Below are 22,172 nucleotides of genomic sequence, written 5' to 3' on the forward strand. Positions count from 1 at the left end.
CAATAATCATTTACTTATTATCAGCAAACTTTTAAGCTTTGGTCATAATCAATAAGACAGAGTCCAGACGCTGACAGGCAGCTCTTTCACCATGACATAAGAAAGCCCATCTTCCAGAGTTTACCGTGGAAATTTCTTTAATACGAGTTCCTGAGAGGCAGAGGCACAAGGGAGGAACTCACACTGGACAGAGCGCCAGTCCAACACAGGGCAATGGACATTTCTGTTTAACAGCCACAGAAATCACAGAGCAAACAACCACACAGACCCAGCACTTCTGCACTTCTCAACCTGTAATCACAAAGATTGTATTGGAGCGTGCTGTAGTGAGGAATGTGTTTAGCCTGATCTGTTCTGGTATTGACTGGCGCCCCCTCCAGGGTGTGTTCCCTCCTTGCGCCCAATGATTCCAGGTAGGCTCTGGACCCACTGCGACCCTGAGCTGGACGAGGGTTACAGATAATGAATGAATGAATGTTCTGGTATTTTTCCTGCCTATATTTTCTTGACTGTAAAAAATGTCTGTTGTGCAACCAGTGGTTACAGGAGTTACAGGATCTGCTTCCATCTCTCAGCTTGTCTTTATTTATCTCCTAAAGACTCTCTCTCCTCCTTCTCTCTCTCTCTCTCTCTCACCACCTGTTTTTCTGTCATTTTCTCTCTCCACATCTATCCCTCATGCCTCTATCTCCATCTCTCCACATCTAGCTACCTCTCTCCTTCTCTCTCTCTCTCCTCCTCTCTCTCTCTCTCTCCTCCTCCTTCTCTCTCTCTCTCTCTCTACCTGTTTTCCTGTCATTTTCTCTCTCCACATCTATCCCTCATGCCTCCTTCTCTCTGTCTCTCCTCCTCTCTCTCTCTCTCCTCCTCCTTTCTCTCTACCTCTGTTTTCCTGTCATTTTCTCTCTCCACATCTATCCCTCATGCCTCCATCTCCATCTCTCTCTCCTCCTTCTCTCTCTCTCTTCCTTCTCTCTCTCTGTTTTCCTGTCATTTTCTTTCTCCACATCTATCCCTCATGCCTCTATCTCCATCTCTCCACATCTAGCTACCCCTCTTCTCTCTCCTTCTTCTCTCTCTCTCTCTCACCACCTGTTTTTCTTTCATTTTCTCTCTCCACATCTATCCCTCATGCCTCCATCTCTCAGCTTGTCTTTATTAATCTCCTAATGACTCTAGCTACCTCTCTCCTCCTCTCTCTCCCCTACTTCTCTCTCTCTCTCCTCCTTCTCTCTCTCTCTCTCTCTATTTTCTCTCTCCACATCTATCCCTCATGCTCCTTATCAATCCCCACCCCTCCCCCTCTCGTTCTCTCACTTCAGCTTTGAGCATCAGTGAGTAACACCATTGTTTTCTTAATTCACGTCCTACTTCTACAATAACTCTTTCCCACTCTAATGAGTCCCATTCATTCAATTCGAATCACTTCCCTCTCCGAACGCTAGGGACACTCGTCCGTGACGCAGTTCCAGTGACGTCTGCGTGCTGTGCAACTCCTTCACGTGACTGCACTGGAGGAGGAATCAAAACAAACCAGTGTGTGTGACGTGGAAGTGAGGACATGTTGGAAGCCGCTTCTGCACATGCGGCAACTGCAGGGTTTTGCTTGTCCTCCAGCAAAAAATAAATAAATAAAATACCCAAAAAAAAACATTAAAATAATGCGGACGTGCACTAGAATGAGACTGGAAATGCCAGCTGTAGTACACCATGCATGCAAAGACATGGAATTGTATTCTGCACATCACATGCAATTATTCCATTCTCAGTGCATTCTGTAAAGCAAATACACAGCCATTATAGCATGCATGCCTTCATCTATCGGATCACCAATGCAATCACACAGTTAAATGAGCTCTGTTGACCCATGGGAACATATGCACCTGATGCACAAATTTGTAACTGCACTATAACCAACCCTGCAGAAACTGCAGTTGCATCCATCTGACCTTGCATTCATTTCAAGGCTTCCCAATGCAAATCTGCAGCACGTGCCTCATGCATTTTGCACAAACGCTTTATAATCTATCCACAGCTGCGTGCTAGCCCAGCATTAGCCTCCCTGCTCTATAACCCACAGACAGCTGGCTAGCAGTAACCACTCCACTGAGCCTGATGCCCAGACAAAAGCACTGCCCATCCCCCTTGTCCAGCCCATTCTCTCTGGCCCTTGGCGACTGTGCGTATTGTGTCCATTGTGAAGGGTAGCAGGTGGTACTCACTCACAGACCGGGGTTGTGGCTACTCCGTGGTTCTCTCTTGTTAGTGTGAGCATCTCGACTGAGTCTGGGCTAATGGGCTAATGCACACATTCTGCAAGCATGCTGTCCTTTCCTCTACTGCCCCCTACTCACTCACACTCTCTCTCTCTCTCGCTCTCTCACACTCTCTCACACTCTCTCGCACTCTCTCGCACTCTCTCTATTTACCTATCTTTCTCTCTCCATCATTCAGTATATTTACCTATCGTTCTCTCTCTCTTTCACTGTCTTTACCCGCCTCTCCCTATCAATGTTCTACTTACACCTCTCTCTACCTTCCTATGGATGATGTGGATTTTATATATTATGTATTCACAGTAAAACTATACAATAGTAAGTTTGTGTGTGTGTGTGTGTGTGTGTTTATGTTTGAAGTGTTTAGACTGGCACATGGTCTTTCCAGCTGGATGGTCCTATGGAGGTCACTCTAAACTTACACGCAACAAGCTAAATTGAATTAAACCTAGACCTCACCTGATCAGACTAAACACTTCAGAGAAACACCTGACATATGGTATATCCATGGCAACAGCAGGACGGTCGCAACCCTGTCAGGCAGCACTAGCACTGACCCAAACCAACAAAACGTCCATTAACAACTCACAGCAAAGACTATCAGTCATATTCACAGAAGAAAAGAACCTGAATGAAGCCTGCAGTTGCTCAGTGCTGAGACAGTTTATTTACTATTTATGTTTTTAGAATAAAATGGATAAAACGTGAGGTTTCAAGACGGTGGAAACTGGATCAGAGCACTGCCCTGCTCAGGCAACAACACCACACAATACAAATGGCCTTGGGCAAGACTCCTAGTGTTCGCCTACTCCTGTAACAAAATTAACACTCTTAAATATTTCTGAATTAAAAAGTTCTGCCAAATGACGTAATGTCTGTACATTTATCTTTAACTCCTGAACACTTCCATAGCTAACCAAATCAAATAAACAAGTTTACTACAGTGCAGCATGGTGGTGCAGCAGGTTAGTGTCACAGTCACACAGCTCCAGGGGCCTGGAGGTTGTGGGTTTGATGCCCGCTCCGGGTGACTGTCTGTGAGGAGTGTGGTGTGTTCTCCCTGTGTCTGTGTGGGTTTCCTCCAGGTGACTGTCTGTGAGGAGTGTGGTGTGTTTTCCCTGTGTCTGCGTGGGTTTCCTCCGGGTGACTGTCTGTGAGGAGTGTGGTGTGTTCTCCCTGTGTCTGTGTGGGTTTCCTCCGGGTGACTGTCTGTACAGAAATGCTAAATAATTACGTTTTTATGTTGTTAATAAAATAAAATGTAGTAAATATACAATTAAAAGAGCACTGCAGACTTGTGTGGAGAAATGATAAGATTTAAAGAAACTGAGCTGTAACCTGTAGTGGGAAATGGTGGGTTAAACTCTGCCAAGGGTGTGTGTGTGTGTGTGTGTGTGTGAGACGTGTGGCAGAAACAATTAAAGGACACTTAAGAACTGAGAGAAGCTGAATTCTGTTCCACATTAAGCCTATTCCAAGCTCTGCATTCACATCAGATCAGACCCTCATCTCTATTCAGCTCAGTTTGGCACGGAGGATTAAACACAATGCACAGTGGTTTCATTCCCAAATCCTCTTATCTCCGTTCTGGAGGAACTCTGCTTACAAACATCTGTACACACACACACACACACACATGCACACAAAATGAAATGAAACACTGTGCATCAGCCGCAGTTAAGGCTGCCGTCACCACGCCCAGTGCAGAGTCAGCTAGACGTGTAGATGTCCCCTGCAGTAGAAAATGATTAAGCCTGTTTCACACATGAACAACAACCCAGAGTTTACTAAGAGGTGCTCTGTGAACACAAACTACCACAGTATTTATCCTGGACATTACTCCCAGGCTACTGCCCTTGTAGAAACTCCAGGTAACAGAAAACCTCCGTCTGTGCACTGCATGTATGAAAGGATCACTCCGGGACATCTCCAGACCCAATTCTCTGAGGTTTCTCTGGAGCTCATATGTATAAGGGGCTTTAGTGTTCTCTGAAATGATGGAGCTCCATCCAATACGGAACTAATCAGGCAACTTAATGCCATCAAATCCTCACAGAAATGTTCCAATGTATGGTAAAGCCTTTCTAAAAGTGTAGGAGCTGTTACCAAGCCACAGGTGGAAAATCACTGTATTCCTACCCTTCACTTCAGAAGGGTAGCTAACTGAAGCTAGTGTAGCTAGCTAGTGAAGCTAGTGTAGTAGCTAGCATAGTAGCTCCAGAGCAATATTAAAGAAGCAAATGTCAAGCAAAGAAAGTGTTGGGTGTGTGTGTGTGTGTGTATAACAAGAAAAATTCATGATGTGGGGACCCAGATCTGTTTGAGTAAGGCTTAGGATTATAGTTCTACGGTAAAGACTAGGGTTAGGTTTGGGCCAGTAGCGCAACATTAATGGAAGTCTATTTAATGGCCCCACAATGCATGAAAACAAACGTGCGTGTTTGTAAACGTGTGTATGTGGGGTGAGTGTGTGAGTGACAGGCAATCTTAACATAACATCTGCCTCCCTCCAAGTGAGCGACACGCTCATCATCACACAATGCCTGTCAACCTCTCGCCCAATAGGAGAGTGGCAGAGGAGTAAGAGGCTGGAGTTGATTGGCTGAGAGACACAATGCTGTAGACGGGGACTTAAAGGACGGCGAGTGGACACAAAGGTCTGAGTCATCAGACGGCAGCTGCCCAGTGTGTGGGGAGTGTGTGTGTGTGTGTGCGTGAATGCCAAAATAGTGACCCAGCAAGCTCAGTATTTTTAAGCAACAAAAGCGGACGACAGGTCTGAGTCAACTCATCTAATCTCCCTTGTAGAATTGGCTGCACACACACACACACACACACACACACACACACACCACCCATCTGCTGACTGACCCTCCATAAACAAGCATGTAAAGCAATGCAGGGACAAATCCAGACCTGCCGGGCCTGAGGAAATATCCCATAATGCAATGTATCTTGGTCCCTCTTGTGCACTAATTGAATATAGTCATCAGTTAAACTACAGAACATCTGTCAACACCAGCTCCCTTTTAAACAGATGCTCTGTGGTTAAAATGAAAAAAAGTTAAAATATTGTATTTATTTTTTATTTAATATCTGGCAGTGAATGGAGAGCAGGAACCCAATCAGAATGTATTTCTGCTGATTTATATTGATCCTAAGGTTAGATTTTAACCAAACTTATTTTCACAGTGCTATATATGGACAGACTTCATTTGCATAAGTCCTGTCTCACCCATTGATCCACAAAGCCACTTTCAGCTCCTTGTTGCACACGCAAAGCCCTTATTAGCTTTCTATCAGCCTTTAAAGAGCACGGTCCTGGAGCCAAGCTGAAGACATAAGACCTTATATATCGCTGTACAATTCATCTAGGAATAGATCATCATTCATAAGGCACCAACTGCAATCTACATTATGGAAAAACATCAAATGAAACTGGTCCAAATTCTAGACTGTCCCAAGAGAACAGTGAGAAGCTGCTGGGGATATGTGGCAGAGGCCTTTTAGCTTTGTGATGCAGATACAGAACATGGTGGTGGGGTGGGGTGGGGCTTATAGAACAGGAAGGACAGAGACACCAGAGGAACCAGTCTGTGAGATAATAACAGAGTAACAGATAGAGACAGAGGAACAGATGCAGGTAAAGTTAGGGCCTAAGGCACGTGAGGAAACAGACATTCAAAGAACAACAACTAACTTCTGGCAACATGTGACTGAAATTCACGGCCACCATCTGTCCACTCATACACCGTCCGTCTCCCCAACAACTCATCCTGCCCAGTGCAACAGCTCTGCAGCCTTTATCCTTTAACACTGGCTTTAAAACAGACGTCGTTATCTCACTCTTTCTCTTCCATTACCTGTTGTTTTCAAAATATCAGTGACAACCAAATGTCAGACTCCATGTTAGCGACCTTTACATGCTGAACTTGGGTGTTTCATAATGTATTCATATTTAAAATTGAACACCAATGAACCTCCTTAGATTTTTTCACTGTTAATTCAAACCATGAGCTGGTTTTCAAATCAAATACTGGAGGTCCTACCCAGTAAACATTTAGCCGTTGGTTCAACGTTGAAATAACGTAATGACTGACGTCTAATCAACGTTCTCTTAAGGTTGAAAGTGAAAGTTGAAAAGACGTCCAAACACAGACATTGAAAAGACGACTATTAAACGTATTTTGGACGTCCATTGACGTTATTAATTGGTCCCGAAATAAATTACTTGTATAAAACGCATTTTGGACGTCCACTGACGTTATCGATGGGTCACCACTTAACTAACTTATTAAGATGGATTTTGGACGTCCATTGACGTTTAAAATATGTCCTTGACGGACAGATTACTTTTAGACCTATTTTGAACGTCCAGGGACGATCCTTGTTTACTGGGTAGGGTTACGTCAGTCCCGAGTTACGATGTTTCGTGGTTACGACACATCTCCCATTTACTGTATAAAGCCTTGTTTTGACTTAAGTCGTTTTGCATCGTAAATGTCCTAACGCGAACTTCGTGTTTGGTGTGCGCGGCGGAAGAATTTTTGGTTTGCGTTGTGCTGAGTGGTGGGGAGAGGTAGGGCCACCTTACACTGTCTGAAAACTGTCACCGTGGCTATATTCTGTGCTTTTATTTAGAGAACAGTTGTACCTTATATTATGGTCTAATATTTACACTGTTCTATTGAAGGTTTACAAATATTCACCTCTTCTTCTGGAGAAGAGAATGTAATGAACCTTTAAGGAACACAACTTTTAGAACCACACACAGTGGAACTGGAGCCTATCCACAATCTTTGGGCAGGAACATACCCATACATCACACACTCAGTCACATATCTGATGACAAGTTTGCACAGCCGATCCATCTACAAATGTGTTTTTGGACTGTGGGAGGAAACCAGAGCACCCGGAGGAAACCCACGCGGACACGGGGAGAACACACCACACTCCTCACAGACAGTCACCCAGAGGAAACCCACGCGGACACGGGTAGAACACACCACACTCCTCACAGACAGTCACATGGAGGAAACCCACACAGACACAGAGAGAACACACCACACTCCTCACAGACAGTCACATGGAGGAAACCCACACAGACACAGAGAGAACACACCACACTCCTCACAGACAGTCACCCGGAGGAAACCCACGCAGACACAGAGAGAACACACCACACTCCTCACAGACAGTCACCCGGAGGAAACCCACGCAGACACAGAGAGAACACACCACACTCCTCACAGACAGTCACCCGGAGGAAACCCACGCGGACACGGGTAGAACACACCACACTCCTCACAGACAGTCACATGGAGGAAACCCACACAGACACAGAGAGAACACACCACACTCCTCACAGACAGTCACATGGAGGAAACCCACACAGACACAGAGAGAACACACCACACTCCTCACAGACAGTCACCCGGAGGAAACCCACGCAGACACAGAGAGAACACACCACACTCCTCACAGACAGTCACCCGGAGGAAACCCACGCGGACACAGGGAGAACACACCACACTCCTCACAGACAGTCACCCGGAGGAAACCCACGCAGACACAGGGAGAACACACCACACTCCCGAGTCACCCGGAGCGGGACTCGAACCCACAACCTCCAGGTCCCTGGAGCTGTGTGACTGCGACACTCCCTGCTGCACTACCGTGCTGCCCCTATATGACTATCATACAGTCATAATCTTCAGAGTATAACAGCTAAGCCTTGGAAAGGCCATTTCAGATTTTCCTAAAGCCCTGCTACACTCTTTCTGTCTGGGATTTCTCTATAAAGCAGCTACAGGTTAGGCTTTATCACAAATGACATGTTTACTGAGTTAACATTCTGTTAACTTCACTGCAAGGTTCCATAAAGATGCCATAATATTGCACAGGCCACAACTTTACTGAGCAGTGACCTCCTGTGGTCTTACCTGGCCTCAATGTGGTCAAACAGGTGCTGCCAGCGGTCACTGATATCCTTGATCTTCTCATTGACCTCAGTTTCTTTAGTTTTGTTGCTGGCGCTGATGAGCTGCTCTCCAAGCTGTTTCAGATGAGTCTTATTCTCACTGAACAGGTTAATCTCCTCCATACAGTCCTACAGAGACAGGAGAAATCATGGAATACATTTGTGATCATAGATGGACCTTCTGATGGTCCCAAGACCAATACCCAAGGGCAATGTGAGGAAACTGTAACACCCAGAAGACTCTCAAACAGTATCCCGAGGCGAGGTCTGTATCCTGACTGAGTGCATTCTCAATGTTTGGTTTAAAGTTGTCAATTAAAAAGACCTTTAATTTTTGAAGGCTTTTGCGTATTCTAGTGTTAAAGAGATGAACAGGGTTCAGAGGTGAAAAGGTTAACCACCCCAGATCCAGTGAATGCCCTGGAGATGTTTAAAAATTGAAGACAGATCCCCCAAAGTCCTATGACTGTTCACTCTCTGTGACTCTAATTAGCCTCCGCTGCCAACTTCTCATTTGGGGCTTCAGATGGTCAGCTTTCTCAAAAGCACCATAATCAAGCGGCTTGCAAAGCCAGACTGTCTGAGACACTTAGCAGTTTCCTTGGTTTTTGCTAAAGTTGATTAACCTCATTAATGCAAAGCTGCGAGCTCCTCTTTAACGTTCTTATTGTAGCTTCTCTTTGCACTTCCTGTTTAAACTCAGGTCCAGTGAAGGTAGTTGTCAGTGTCCCTTTGCCCTCTGCGCTGTTTGTTATGACTCAGCATGTTGTCTTCCTGTTGTTGTTTACTTGTGAAACAGAAACGTGAATTAGCTAGAGCACGGACGTCTGGCTTTAGAACTCGCGAATGGTGAATGGAACACACCAACTCCTCACAGACAGTCGCCCGGAGCGGGAATCGAACCCACAACCTCCAGGCCCCTGGAGCTGTGTGACTGCGACACCTACCTGCTGCACCACCGTGCCGCCCACATTCCAAATTATTCTAGATTTAATTCCTATTTTTAATATAAATAATGATCCCAAACTTTTGAATGCTCGTGCAGAGTCTAGTAGTAGATTAAAGTAATGAATGGATCAATAAGCTAAAAGTAGCAGTCTAATGACAGAGGGCTGTTTACAGGCCTCCAAGCTAAAGGCCCATATGTCCAAGTCTGAGTCCCGATTAGAGCCCCTTACATAGGCCCATGGGTGGAGCTGGAGGGTCTCTTACCTTTTTCAGCTTCTCCACCATCTCCTCGATGCTGAGCTCTGAGCTGTGAGACACCTTGTTCTCCATGTGAGTGAGCCATTCACACAGCTCCCGGTTCTTCTCATTAAAGATGACCCATGCGTTTAGACGGTCAGCAATCTCCTGTTTACGCAGGGACACCTACACACAAGTAAACAAACACAGGATGTGAGGCTGTCAAACAACACATAGGTGTGTTATATTCATTATTTTATTTCTTGTTTTTCTAGCTCCAAATTCATGTTGTTGATATTAAAGCATTAGCATTGGTTTTTTCGGTTTGATACTGGAACACATTGTAAACAGCAGTTAACCTTTTCACATTCTGCAAAAACATGAAAAACAATAAAAACAAAAATACAAAACTTCTATTTACTGCTGAACTGATTTCCTGGAAATGTTCCAGTATTTCTGCTGATTTTTTAGTTAAATACAACATTTGATCCCAGCAGCTATCCCTCACATCATGTGAATAATTCGTTATAAATGGACCAATAGAAATGCTCCAAAATTACTTTAACATCCAATGAAATTTAAGACTTTTTTCCTTCTCCTATAAAGTTACTATTTTGGAAATACATGCTTTTGTTTGGACAGCGAAGATTCATATTATGAACAATATTTATTATAAATATTTTATAATTAATTAAAATGGCCCAGAGGAGTTGGTGTGTTCTCTCTGTGCCTGCGTGGGTTTCCTCCGGGTGACTGTCTGTGAGGAGTGTGGTGTGTTGCCCTGTGTCTGCGTGGGTTTCCTCCGGGTGACTGTCTGTGAGGAGTGTGGTGTGTTCTCCCTGTGTCTGTGTGGGTTTCCTCCGGGTGACTGTCTGTGAGGAGTGTGGTGTGTTCTCTCTGTGTCTGCGTGGGTTTCCTCCGGGTGACTGTCTGTGAGGAGTGTGGTGTGTTCTCTCTGTGTCTGCGTGGGTTTCCTCCGGGTGACTGTCTGTGAGGAGTGTGGTGTGTTCTCTCTGTGTCTGCGTGGGTTTCCTCCGGGTGCTCCGGTTTCCCACCACAGTCCAAAAACACACGTTAGTAGGTGGATTGGCGACTCAAAAGTTTCTGTAGAAGTGAGTGTGTGAGTGAATGTGTGTGTGTCTGTGTTGCCCTGTGAAGGACTGGCGCCCCCTCCATGGTGTATTCCCCGCCTTGCGCCCAATGATTCCAGGTAGGCTCTGGACCCACCGCGACCCTGAATTGGATAAGGGTTACAGATAATGAATGAATGAATGAATAAAATGGCCTATATATTTTAATACATACATAATTTCCTTTATATAACAACAGTAATATGTACCAAATGTGTAGTTATTTTATAATAATATATTCCATATGTGTTTGTAAATACCTATCGGTAACTATACTATGTAACGAAACAAAATGTAAAGGTCAGTGCCTTTAAGTAAAAAATGATGTTGGAAAATAGCACTTGACAAAGTCAGGTTACCCCACCACTCCACAGCACACACAGAGATTGTCGAGCACTGGTGCAGAATGAATATTCACAAATACAAACACAAACTAAGTGGAAACACCATAATTCAACACAACTTTAAACAAGAAACCCAGCAGTGGCTGGAGTACTGTAGGAAACTATTGGAGGTAATCAGACAATGAATGGACATAACGCTGCTGTACAATGAAAATTATGTATCCACAAAAATAGTAACTTTCCAGAAGAAGGATAAACTACATAACTTTCAGTGAAATTCAATGTAAAATGATTGTTCAAATAATTTTCTCTGTGTCCGAAACTGTTAGTAGTGTCAGAAAACATAGTGGACAATTTTCAGTGCACTCAAACAATCCCACAATGCACAGCAAAAAGTAGTGTACAACCCATGTACACTAACAGACATCAGACTACCCATAATCCACGGCATTGTTTGGTAAACACCCACATGAGGTAGTGTTCGAAATCATTCACTACCCTCCTGAATTCAGTTCACTATAGTAGTGAATAATATAGGGAATAGTGAATAGGTAGCGATTTCGGACGCAGGGGTAGTAAACTAAAATGGATATACATGTTTTTCATCAGACAGCGACAATATGCAACAGCAGTAGAGTTCTACATTTATTGTTGCCTAGCAACCGCCCCAGCCCCCAAAACACCACAAGCAAACACCCGCACACACTTCACAGTGCAACAGCAACAGGGAGTGATTTCCAAAACAAAACAAAGGGCCCCGAACTTCTGCTCCTATTCACTCCCCTCTTCTTTCTTTTCTCCGTTGTCCACTCTTTCTCACTCTGCCATCTGTCCCTCCATTCCAATGCTAACGAACCCCTCTGTCCCCACTCTCACAGAAGACCCAACCCCAAAACATGACCTGCCATGTTCCATGTCTTCACCCAAACACAACATAATCAACGACAGGAAATTAAAACAAATGAAATGTTATTACTCTTTTTGCCCTATCGTGGATTTACGAGAAAATTGAAGTAGCCGATATAGTCACTATGAAAGCTGTGGGTGGTCTCACACAAAAGTTCAGGCACTGGGAAAATCACATTAAAGTCCCTAGTCAAGACTCCTAACATCACAACATGATAAAATCATAACTAAACGTCACCCTGGATAAGGGCAAATGTTACGTGAAAAAAAACTCAAGTCTCGATACACCACAAACTACAAAGATCATGCTACATATGCTGGAGTGATTTGTTATTAACCTAAATTTGTTCTTAAATAACATACCTAGGCCTTGCATAGGCACCTCCGCAATAGAAATCGACTGTTGTTTGTCGCTTGTTCTAAGAAATAGTTTGAATTCCTGCACTCATGCTGTTTGTTTTTGAACTGACTCACTACTGAATCTAACGAGACTGTGTTTCGCCAGTTACAGGTTTAATTTTTAACCATTTAGTTTTCCAGGCTTTTCCTCATCTGTAAACTTTGAAGGTAAAAGAACACTCAATCAACTCTAATAAATCTCCATGAAATATATCTTTAATAAAACAAAAAATTATGTTTAACACATGTTTAAAAGCTTTGGTGAGTCTGGTCATGTGGTGTGTAAGTAGCAGAAAGGTAAAACCACTTAATATTCAACTTAATATACAACCCTTTTTAAAAATATTCTAATTGATTATGTTCAAATGCATCAAATCATTTAAGAAATAAATGAACTGAACTGAGTTGTAGTTGATTCTAAGATTTAATCATTTATTGAATCATTTTCTAAAGAACTGAATTGAATCAAATTGTTGTTACACTTAATTAAACACTGAATCTTTCTGAAATCTGAACTGTAGTAGAATCAGAGAGTTCCCGACACACTGAATCATTTTCTAAAGCCATCAAACTGAAGCATGTTCAGTTTCAAAATTTCAAGACACACGGAATCATTTTGTTCTGGATTGTATTGAATGAAATGGTGATCCAGAGATCGCAATCCTAATATATTTACAGCGCTTTCACAGTCTCCTGTTTTAAACATGAACATCATTCACTAACAACTTCTCACAGTGTTTCAGCCGGTCCCAATGTCCATGCATTTCTCCTGTTTTCAAAGTGTAACTTACTTTGTGGCAGAGATCTTCCCACTGGCCATGGAGGTGGTGGACCTGCTCCTGCAGCAGAAGGATGTCCTCAGTGATGATGTACTGAGAGAGGTCTGTCTTCATAGTGCTCAGCTCGGACAGACTCACTGCCCAATCGTCCAAAGAGTCCTGAACGTCCTGCATAACATCACACAGCTTCTGTTACTGACCAGCACTTAAAAGCGTCCTTTTAAAACACACTGACCCAACGTCCAGCCTCCGCCTCCACCTCTCTCTCTCTCTCTTTCTCTCACCCAAATATCAGTCACTCTTACTCATTTACAGGCCCTCTGTCCCTCTCTTCCGCCACCCCTCTCTCTCTCTCTCTCTTGCTCAAGTATTCACACATAATCTCTCTCACCCATTTGCCAGCCCTCCCTCCCTCCCTCCCTCCCTCCCTCTCACACCCGCCTCCTATCCGTCCCGACAGGATTAAATTCTCAGGGCACTTTGGGGGAGGGGGAGGAGGAATGAGTAAGTCTGTAATGGCCCAGAGAGGATGAAGGCTCCCAGTGTTTTTGCACCTTTTCAGGTCCTTTTGTTTTTTTTCTCACACATTAATTAAATGAATTGTTTTCCAGAAAATCTCATTTACACCACCCCCTCGTTAAAAAAAATGTAATCAGCCAAGACATGTTCAGCGTCTGGTTCTGGACTTATCCCTGAATCTACAAGTTTAACGTAATAAAAATGGGTAAAGGTCCAGGGTAGCATGCACCCCAGTAGAAATATAACCTTCACACATAAGGAATTACATTTTAGTGTCGTAACAATGTAGAAAGCACCAGTGAATTGTTTCCTTAGGGGCCAGCGCATTTAGGCAACTAAAAACATTAATGTTTATCTTACTGCATTAGCATTTCACTTCATGTCATGCTAACATGCTAAGTTTTAGTTCAGTAGCAGCTAGCTTTGCTAGCACAAGTATCCTCCTTTAAACTACACTTTGTGTTTTCTACAGCTATGCTTAGATAATGCTTTCTGTTAACAATTAAAGTTACCTAAATCTACTTAAAGGAATAATTTAATACACAAACAATAGTGTTACATTTTTTCTAGGGCTTGATTTGCACCATATTGTGTTCACTGATGTAGCTGCTACAGCTTTAGCCATTACTATATGGTCACAAAGCCAACAGCCATTTTATCTGCAGTTCTGAAGGGAGTGGTAGATTGTATCAGTGGTGCTCAGCTGGTCAGACGAGCTTTAACAAAACGACTTCCCAAACACAGATTAAACACAACAAACATCCCAGCTTCATCCAGTCAAGAAGCTTCCGGTTTGAACTGCACTGTTACAGAGCCTGTCTCACATGAAACAGCTAACTTCCTTGAAGGCTTCCCCTCTAAATTTGAATCAATTCTGTTTTTTAAGCTCAAAATAATCTTGACAAAGCCCTCTTTGCATTTTGCATCACTGCTTTTATTTTTATTTTTTTTACCATAAGCTTTGTTTGATCTTTTTATTAATTAAAACATTTTCTTTTCATTCCCATGGTTCTGAATCGCAGCTTATCCGTTTGAATCTTGTAAAGGACCATTTGCTCTAGTGAATCTTCTTCATAATGGCAACCAGGGTTCTGAATGTATCAGACATTCTGTTCTAAACTAATTTAAATCTAGCTGCCCCTATGTTGGAGACCCACTCTGTGGAGCATAACCTGGTTCCTTCAGAGAACACAAGTACAGCTTCATTCTAAAATTCATAATCACTTTAAAAAAAAAATGTTTTGCTAATTTCGGGTGCTCCTTTACACTGAAAAATCAATGCATTCCTTCGATTCCAGATTATGATTATCGCAGCACCTTAATGAAATGAAGCTCATGCTCTTGCTCTGTGATTGGCTGCTGTAACCTGGCCTTCAGCTCATCCAGTCTCCGAGCGTGATCAGCTAGTCCACCTACACAGCTCTCCCAGTTCTGAAAACATAAAAAAACATTCCAATATGAGCTCTGTTCATGTGAATATAATATTGTCATTAATCATAATCATAAAAACGTAATGTAATCCTAAATCAGTTGCTAAAATCATAAGTTCAGGTCAGATGTGTAAACATATATTTATTTTATGTAGCTCCTTTTATTAGAGTTTTCATCATTTTTATGCAGCACTTACTATATCACTTTTATTCAACAGCTGTTAATCATAATTTAAGCCAAAAACTACAAGAAATGAAAGTTCACCTTGATACAGACAGACTGACCTGAGATTTACCTGCCAACATAACACTGACCAGACCCGATTACAGTTCACTGTGTGTGTGTGTGTGTGTGTGTGTGTGTGTGTGTGTGTGTGTGTCTGTCTGTGTGCGTGTGAGTGTGTGTAATTATCCAGCTTTGGCCAGTAGTTTTCACAAAGACAGGAATGTAGGTCAGTGGGCTATACATGATCATACAGCTCTCAATCTCTCTCTCTCTCTCTCTCTCTCACATACACACACTTTTATTTACTCACTCAGTCCTTAGACCAAACTTGTTCAGTTCTTTTCATTTCAAACAAAACTACATTCATTTCAGCTCGGTCCACTTCGGTTCACCTCCACACTGTTGAGGCCAGTCCAGGTCATGTCTGTACGGTTCCTTATTGTGTGCCAAAGTCAATGTCCAACTCATTTACATAATGAGACGTTTTGCTTCTGCATCAAATACAGGGTCAAATGTCACAGGACAAGCTTTATTTCTTTGATAAAACGTGCCCTTGATCCAATATTGCGGCTTTCAAGATGGCGGCCATGTTCCAGATGTAGCCCATAAGACAGGCCTCCTCACCCATTACTTGCTGTGTATTCAGAAAAAAGGGTGTCCTATGACTTTTGACTCACCCGGCACTAGAACCTTTGGACTTTCATTCATTCATTATCTGTAAGCGCTTATCCAGTTCAGAGTCGCGGTGGGTACCTGGAATAATTGGGCGCAAGGCAGGAATACACGCTGGAGGGGGCGCCAGTCCTTCATGGGACACCACACACATTCACTCACACCTACGGACACTTTCGAATCACCAATCCACCTACCAACGTGTGTGGACTGTGGGAGGAAACCCACGCGGACACAGGGAGAACACACCACACTCCTCACAGACAGTCACCCGGAGGAAACCCACGCAGACACAGGGAGAACACACCACACTCCTCACAGACAGTCACCCGGAGCGGGAATCAAACCCACAACCTCCAAGCCCCTGGAGCTGTGTGACTGTGACACTACCTGCAGACAGAAGTGGACTGTGACAGAAGTGGACTTGATTCTACACATTGTTCTGTTTCACATTTGTATTAATGCAGAACAGTTACCATGTTTCACATGGCTCAAAAAGCTTTTGAACCGCCTTCTGAATTGTGGTAGTTACGATGGTTCCATGTCTCTCAAGCCATTGGAAGTTCAGTTCAGTTCAGTTCAGTTCAGTTCAGTTTACATCACGTCAGTGCAGTTCAAATGAATTCAAGGTCCTATGGTTTACAAAGTCTCTAGTACAGGGGTTGGACAATGAAACTGAATCACCTGTCATTTTAGACCACAGTAATTTATTAGTATGGTGTAGGGCCTCCTTTTGCGGCCAATACAGCTTCAGTTCGTCATGGGAATGACATACACAAGTCCTGCACAGTGGTCAGAGGGATTTGAAGCCATTCTTCTTGCAGGATAGTGGCCAGGTCTCTACGTGATGCTGGTGGAGGAAAACGTTTCCTGACTCGCTCCTCCACAACACCCCAAAGTGTCTCAATAATATTTAGATCTGGTGACTGTGCAGGCCATGGGAGATGTTCAACTTCACTTTCATGTTCATCAAACCAATCTTTCACCAGTCTCGCTGTGTGTATTGGTGCATGGTCGTCCTGATACACGGCACCGCCTTCAGGACACAGTGTTTGAAACATTGGATGCACATGATCTTACTGGTGCAGTGTGCAATTAATGAAGATTGGCCACCAGCCTCCCACACTACAATGACAGGTGTTTCAGTTTCATTGTCCAACCCCTGTAGGTAGAAAACAGACTAGAAATAAAAATTGTTGTGTGGTTTATTTTGAGTTTTGTGTGAATTTCTTTTTTATTTGAATGGGAAGAAGACTTTTAGATGGTTCCCCTCTTGTTCCAGTCAAAACTCCTAGAAATTACATATCCTGAACAGCCCAGACAGGTCGGGTTTGAGACATAATGGTCCTAAATGCACGTCACAATGTCCCAGACCTGCTGTAATCAGTGTCTCTGTAACCTTACGATTACAATCAAATCAAATGCCAATTTCTCTGCAAATCTCAATTCCCCGTCTGATCCCAGCGGATTTGTGCTGGACGGAGGGCACATTAGCCCTAATCTAATACACCACAATCACACACTGGCAAATAAAGCAGACAAAAAAGTATTGGCTCAGGGAAATACCTAATCTGGTCCAATAAAAATAACAGAGCATTTATTTCTATGAAAATATAGTGGAAAGGAGTGCTGGGCGATATGACTGCAAATCAATATCACAATTAATTGCACATTATTGCTTTTTTTTGCCCTCAATTCACAGACAAAGTTTACACTGTAAATATGTTCAAATATTAAAACTGGGATTTTTTCTAATGTTGCCGGGAGCTTTTTTTTTGAGCCATGCACTGTTCATATTCGGTGTCATATCTGGAGTGATTGTGTTGAAGTATTGAAACAGACTGGTGGGATTAACTCTGGACCCTGACACTGTTTTTTTTTGGCAATGTTTAGTGCATTGTTCAGTGTGGTCTTCAGTGAAGTCAAAACATGTCCAAACGACATTTCTCTTTGGCACAAGCTGCTCGAGTTGCTTGGTTGGTCTCAGTGTTTAGATTCTCCTCAATGTTGCCTCCATGTGGCAGAACCGTGTAACAACAGCATGGCAACAGATGAAAAGAATTGGCGGCACGGTGGCGCAGCAGGTAGTGTTGTGGGTTCGATTCCCGCTCCGAGTGGGAGGTGTGTGAGGAGTTGGTGTGTTCTCCCTGTGTCCGCGTGGGTTTCCTCCGGGTGCTTCGGTTTCCTCCCACAGTCCAAAAACACACGTTGGTAGGTGGATTCGTGATTCAAAAAGTGTGAGTGAATGTGTGAGTGTGTGTGTCTGTGTTGCCCTGTGAAGGACTGGCGCCCCCTCCAGGGTGTATTCCCACCTTGCGCCCAATGATTCCAGGTAGGCTCTGGACCCACCGCGACCCTGAACTGGATAAGGGTTACAGATAATGAACGAATGAATGAATGAATGTTCAACCCTCGTGCAAAAGCTTTCCCATTTGCTTTCTGACTTTTCTTTTTTCGTTCTCCCTCATCCCACTCCTTCCCCTTCACTATTTCACTTGAAACTCACTTTGATGATGTCACTGGTGAGGGTCCTCCTCTTTCCCAGCATGCACTGGGAGTGCTCCCAGTCATCCTGCAGGATGGTGAAGTCAGTTTGGAGCTGGACCTGAGTGGCATCATCATCACTCGCCGAAAAAAGCTGCCTGCCCACGTCCAGCAGCAGCAAATAACTACAGACAGACCTCAGAAACAACAGCTCCACACTCTGAGAGAGAGAGAGAGAGAGAGAGAGAGAGAGAGAGATACGTTTGGAATGTATACTGAATAATTATTGTTATTTAATTACTGTATAAAAGATGCACCTTAATGTCCTGCAGTGAGCGGCGGAGGTACTGTACGCTACAGTGAGACGGTCCAGCAGGGGGCAGGAGTGTGTGTGCAAGTTTGAGAAGTTTCCGCAGCTTGCCGAGTGTGTGTTTGTAAAGATGCCAGTGCTGTATTAGCCCCTCCACCAGGGAGCGCCGCTGAGTTGCTCTCTGCACCGCACCCTGCCAGTGCTCCCTCAGCTGAGCCAACTTCAACAGAAAATCACTCCTGAGGACAAACACAGCACAGAAAACTATGACAATGACAGCACTAAAAATAACACAAGATTCATTCAAACGTAAGTCAACAAGCAAAAAAAAAAAAAACAATATCTAACTACATTATCAGTATAAATCTAACACAAATGATAGATATGTAGTTAACTGAGAAGCAAACTTATTTTTCTGCTATTACCAAATATAGATGTGGCATGTATCCACACTAGCATGAAAGCACATACGAATACATACAAACACAATATGCAGAGCACATTCAAACTGCTGCTGTTGCAGTGCAGGTGTGTACATAAAAACACAGTTACCTTCATTCAGTAAACTACAGGGTGGGCCATTTATATGGATACACCTTAATAAAATGGGAATGGTTGGTGATATTAACTTCCTGTTTGTGGTACATTAGTATATGGGACGGGGGAAACTTTTCAAGATGGGTGGTGACCATGGTGGCCATTTTGAAGTCGGCCATTTTGGATCCAACTTGTGTTTTTTCAATGGGAAGAGGGTCATGTGACACATCAAACTTATTAGGAATTCCACAAGAAAAACAACGGTGTGCTTGGTTTTAACGTAACTTTATTCTTTCATGAGTTATTTACAAGATTCTGACCACTTATTAAATGTGTTCAAAGTGCTGCCCATTGTGTTGGATTGTCAATGCAACCCTCTTCTCCCACTCTTCACACACTGATAGCAACACTGCAGGAGAAATGCTAGCACAGGCTTCCAGTATCCGAGGTGCTGCACATCTTGTATCTTCAGTGCATAAAGAGGAAAACACATCATCATGTAGTAATTTCACATCCAGTGGCCTTGAGGTTTCCATTGATGAAGTATGGCCCCACTATCTTTGTACCCCATATACCACACCATACCATCAAGATGTGCAGCACCTGAAACTAAGGATACTGGAAGCCCGTGCTAGCATTTCTCCTGCGGTGTTGCTATCAGTGTGTGAAGAGTGGGAGAAGACGGTTGCATTGACAATCCAACACAATGGGCAGCACTTTGAACACATTTTGTAAGTGGTCAGAAACCTGCAAATAACTCATGAAAGAATAAAGTTACGTTAAAACCAAGCACACCACTGATTTTCTTGAAATTCCCAATAAGTTTGATGTGTCACATGACCCTCTTCTCATTGAAAAAACACAAGTTGGATCCAAAATGAATGACTTCAAAATGGCCGCCATGGTCACCACCCATCTTGAAAAGTTTCCCCCTACCATATACTAATGTGCCACAAACAGGAAGTTAATATCACTAACCATTCCCATTGTATTAAGGTGTAGCCATATAAATAACCCACCCTGTAGTTTACTGAATGAAGGTAACTGTGTTTAAGCTGCGTAATGTTAGCTTAATAAATATTGTGCACCTGTCCTCCACCTCTCCTCTCTGTAACAGTTTCAGAGCCTCAGTGACAACAGAGTGAAGAATCTGGTGACCTAAAGACAGCTCAGCCTGGAACCTCTGAGGGAGAGACAGAGAGCTGTAGTCAAAAGCATGGACATCACAGGTCAATAATCATAACATTCACATCAATGTAATGTCCCCACAATGCATCAAAATGTGTGTGTGGGTTGTGTCTTGGTGTTGTACCTGGTGTGTGTGCAGCTGATGTCTGAGCTGATGGTAGTTTGAGGAAATTTCTCCAGTCAGACTGTCCTCCATCCGCTGCAGAAACACCATCCATCTCTCACACCTCTCCTCAAAACTCTGCCGCTGGAGAGAGGCTGCCTGGAGCTCACTACACATACACACACACACACACACACACACACACACAGTAGATTTTAATATATGTGAAAATATGTATTGCTACCTCTATAGTACCATACAACAATCACCACCCACAAGAAACCACCACATATTCAAGTTATTTCTGAACAAAACAGCCTTAGCCTTTAGCAACATTCTTTCATTAATTTAATCATTGTCTGAAAATGCTTATCCAGTTCAGGGTTGCGGTGTGTCCAGAGCCTACATGGAATCTCTGGGCACAAGGCAAGAACACACCCTGAAGGGGGCGCCAGTGGCAACCCACACTCACACATTCACTCACACCTATGGACACTATTGACTCGTCAATCCACAACGTGTGTTTTTGGACGTGTGAACTGGACGCAGACACAGGGAGAACACACCACACTCCTCACAGACAGTCACCCGGAGGAAACCCACGCAGACACAGGGAGAACACACCACACTCCTCACAGACAGTCACCCGGAGGAAACCCACGCAGACACAGAGAGAACACACCACACTCCTCACAGACAGTCACCCGGAGCGGGAATGAAACCCACAACCTCCAGATCCCTGGAGCTGTGTGACTGCGACACCCACCTGCTGCACCACCCCGCCCCCCACCCTTAGGAACAAAAAGTTATTCACAAAAAGTTATATACAGATATTCATGTTTTCAACATCAGAAAAAATATATATATTTAGCAAATATTTAATAAAAATTCAACAGAATCCCCCATATCTAAATAAAAATGTTTAGTATTGATTCAATTATCGGCTGCATTTTGCATTTTGTCCAGCGTTCATTGTGATTCTTTTACAAACTGTGGAGATATTTCTGCACACTTCCAGAGTTCAGCGTTAGAAGTCGGCTGCATTTTCGGTTTCTCACCCCCTGAAATCTCCTAAACTCAGTGGTGATCAGGACTGGGCTCTGCAGCACATTGTATTTCTTTTGTGTCTTTTTTCCATCTCTCAGTAATAGATTCCTGAGCACTCTGCATCCTTTTAGACGCTCAGTGTAGAGGATTCTCACAGTCGAAGGATAGATCAAAAACAGATATTGATTTTATCTAAAGTGAGAATGGAGCTTAATTTTCTCCTCTCTCAAAGATTAAAATGCTGTTTAACTGTTTGGGACAGGCCTTGTACGGTGGATAGGAGCCTCATTTTATCTTAACTTACATCTTTCTTATGCAATAATTGGAGTATCTTACAACATAGAAACATCTACTGAACAAATAAACAACATGCAGCACATAGAGGTTGTAAGAATTCAAAAATAAAAAATGAAAAAGTCTTGCCTGCATCTCTCCTGAGCGTAAGCTGAGGCCTGAGCCCACCTTTTGTTGAGGCTCTGTAATTTATGGGTCGTAAGGTCACTGAGGGTCAGCCTGTAGCTGAGTCCATTTAGCAGCTCCAGGTCAGCGGAGTGAGAACTCAAATCTAATAAACCAGACTGTGGAGAAAACAAAATATTAATTTATTCTAACAACGATAGTCTGATAGTAAGATCATTTATGTAATTACATCGTTCA

The 22,172-nt window shown here is 43.3% G+C and overlaps 1 protein-coding gene across 1 annotated transcript in view; it reads right to left on the minus strand.

The window, feature by feature from the left end:
- Positions 1-22,172, minus strand: part of syne2b (spectrin repeat containing, nuclear envelope 2b) — a 167,208-nt gene that overhangs the window by 15,370 nt on the left and 129,666 nt on the right. Inside the window, exons 101-109 of the mRNA XM_066679143.1 lie at positions 21,939-22,093; positions 20,490-20,637; positions 20,266-20,360; positions 18,648-18,879; positions 18,353-18,550; positions 14,836-14,949; positions 13,012-13,167; positions 9,469-9,627; positions 8,219-8,385 (exon numbers count right to left, since the gene is read on the minus strand). Coding sequence (XP_066535240.1) covers positions 8,219-8,385; positions 9,469-9,627; positions 13,012-13,167; positions 14,836-14,949; positions 18,353-18,550; positions 18,648-18,879; positions 20,266-20,360; positions 20,490-20,637; positions 21,939-22,093 — 1,424 coding nt within the window. The remainder of the gene's footprint in view (positions 1-8,218; positions 8,386-9,468; positions 9,628-13,011; positions 13,168-14,835; positions 14,950-18,352; positions 18,551-18,647; positions 18,880-20,265; positions 20,361-20,489; positions 20,638-21,938; positions 22,094-22,172) is intronic.

Source organism: Hoplias malabaricus, chromosome 8 (assembly GCF_029633855.1).
Source record: "Hoplias malabaricus isolate fHopMal1 chromosome 8, fHopMal1.hap1, whole genome shotgun sequence".
NCBI lineage: Eukaryota > Metazoa > Chordata > Actinopteri > Characiformes > Erythrinidae > Hoplias > Hoplias malabaricus.